At 67.0% G+C, this 1,453-nt stretch overlaps 1 protein-coding gene across 1 annotated transcript in view; it reads right to left on the reverse strand.

Annotated features, from left to right (window-relative positions):
- Positions 1-589, reverse strand: part of H696_00453 (hypothetical protein) — a gene marked incomplete at both ends in the record, with an annotated part of 2,917 nt that extends 2,328 nt beyond the window's left edge. The window contains 2 exons of the mRNA XM_009494308.1: positions 41-367; positions 473-589. Coding sequence (XP_009492583.1) covers positions 41-367; positions 473-589 — 444 coding nt within the window. The remainder of the gene's footprint in view (positions 1-40; positions 368-472) is intronic.
- Positions 590-1,453: the final 864 nt, after the last annotated feature.

The raw sequence follows: 1,453 nt of genomic DNA on the forward strand, positions 1-1,453 counted from the left end.
GACCAACCCCATCAGGCGGGCAGTGACACATGCAACGCACCAGGCCATTTTCACCGACCAGCTCATACACACGCTCCTGTAGGGTGGGCGCCTGGTTGGTGGCATTTGCCCCGGGCCCCGGGGCCTGACGCCCGGCGGCGAGCCCCGGCGGCATGGTATGATCGAAGGACAACGAGGCCGGGATGCGGGTGGACTGGTGATCGCGCGTCTCGGCCGGGTCCAGCCCCGAGCGGATCAGGAAATCAAACACCCAGTCCGGGTGCAACGCCGGCGGCTCTTCCTCACTTGGCAGAGGAACACTGCCGGCTGATACCTTCATCGGCACGCCGATGTACGTATGATAGATGGCATTGAAGGAGGTGCGGATCTACCAAAAAGGGAAGGTCGAGTGCGAGCGTGAGCACCAGCGCGAGCACCAGATTGAGGCCCAGTCGCAAGCCCATGGCCGAGCGGCCGCTTTCAAAAGACGCACCTGGTCCAGGGAGGGGGCCTTGCAGGCCGGTGGGTCGCTGATGTTGACGCTGACAGGCCGGTTGGTTGACCGGCTGGTCGAGGCGGACCCGGATGACCGATCGAACATGCGGCTCATGGCGGTTGTCGTCGAGGGGGCTGCCCAGCCAGCAAGTTAGGGCGCGCACGGGCAAACGCAAGGCGAGCAGGCGAGGGGGGCAATTGCAGCAAGGCCAGAGGACGGGAGGGATGACCCGCCGCCCCGGGCCAGGCACGAGCCGGCGGGGTGCCCGAAAAAAAAAAAAAGGCAGGGCGCCCCACCGGGAGGGTCCCCTTCCGGTGCCGAGCCTCGGCTCGGAACCCCATGTCCCCGGGCCACTGCCACCTCCGCGCATGCACAAGGGAGCGCCGAGGCGGGGCAATCTAGACATCCTGGCAGAGGCGGCGCCGCACACCCCCGGTCGGGGAAGCTTCGGAGCCGGGCCATTTGCGTCTCCAATCGTTGGCACTCGGCATTATTGGAGATCTGAAAATTGACAGGTTTTTCCGCAATTCCCATGCCTGCTTTTGGCGGGCTTGCTCCCGGGCGCCCCCGCCCCCGCCGCCCCCCCCCCTCATTCGGGGCCGCTTTCGGCCTCGAGCGGTCTCGCTCTCTCGCTTTCTCGCGCAGCCCCCGGCGGCTGGTCGGTCTTCCGCACTGGCCCGCATCAGGGCGTGCTAGCACCCACGAGCCGGCCCTTCTCCGGACAAAGAGAAGACACATTCTTTCGCATTGGCGGTTTTGGAACCGCCCCCCCCCCCCCCCCCCGACGGCCGGGCCGCCCGAAGGGGCGAGTGTTTCTTCTTTCGCGCCAACTTCCTTGTCACCCGCCGAGGCCCCCGCCCCCCGGCCGGCGCGACTGGCAGATCTAGATTCGCACCGTCGGCCCTTCCCCGCCCCACCCGGCTGTGGCTTCCCCGCTCCGGCCAGGTTGTTCTTTAAGGGCAAGTAGACACCGTCGCC

The sequence above is a fragment of the Fonticula alba genome (genome assembly GCF_000388065.1).
Source record: "Fonticula alba strain ATCC 38817 unplaced genomic scaffold supercont2.1, whole genome shotgun sequence".
NCBI lineage: Eukaryota > Rotosphaerida > Fonticulaceae > Fonticula > Fonticula alba.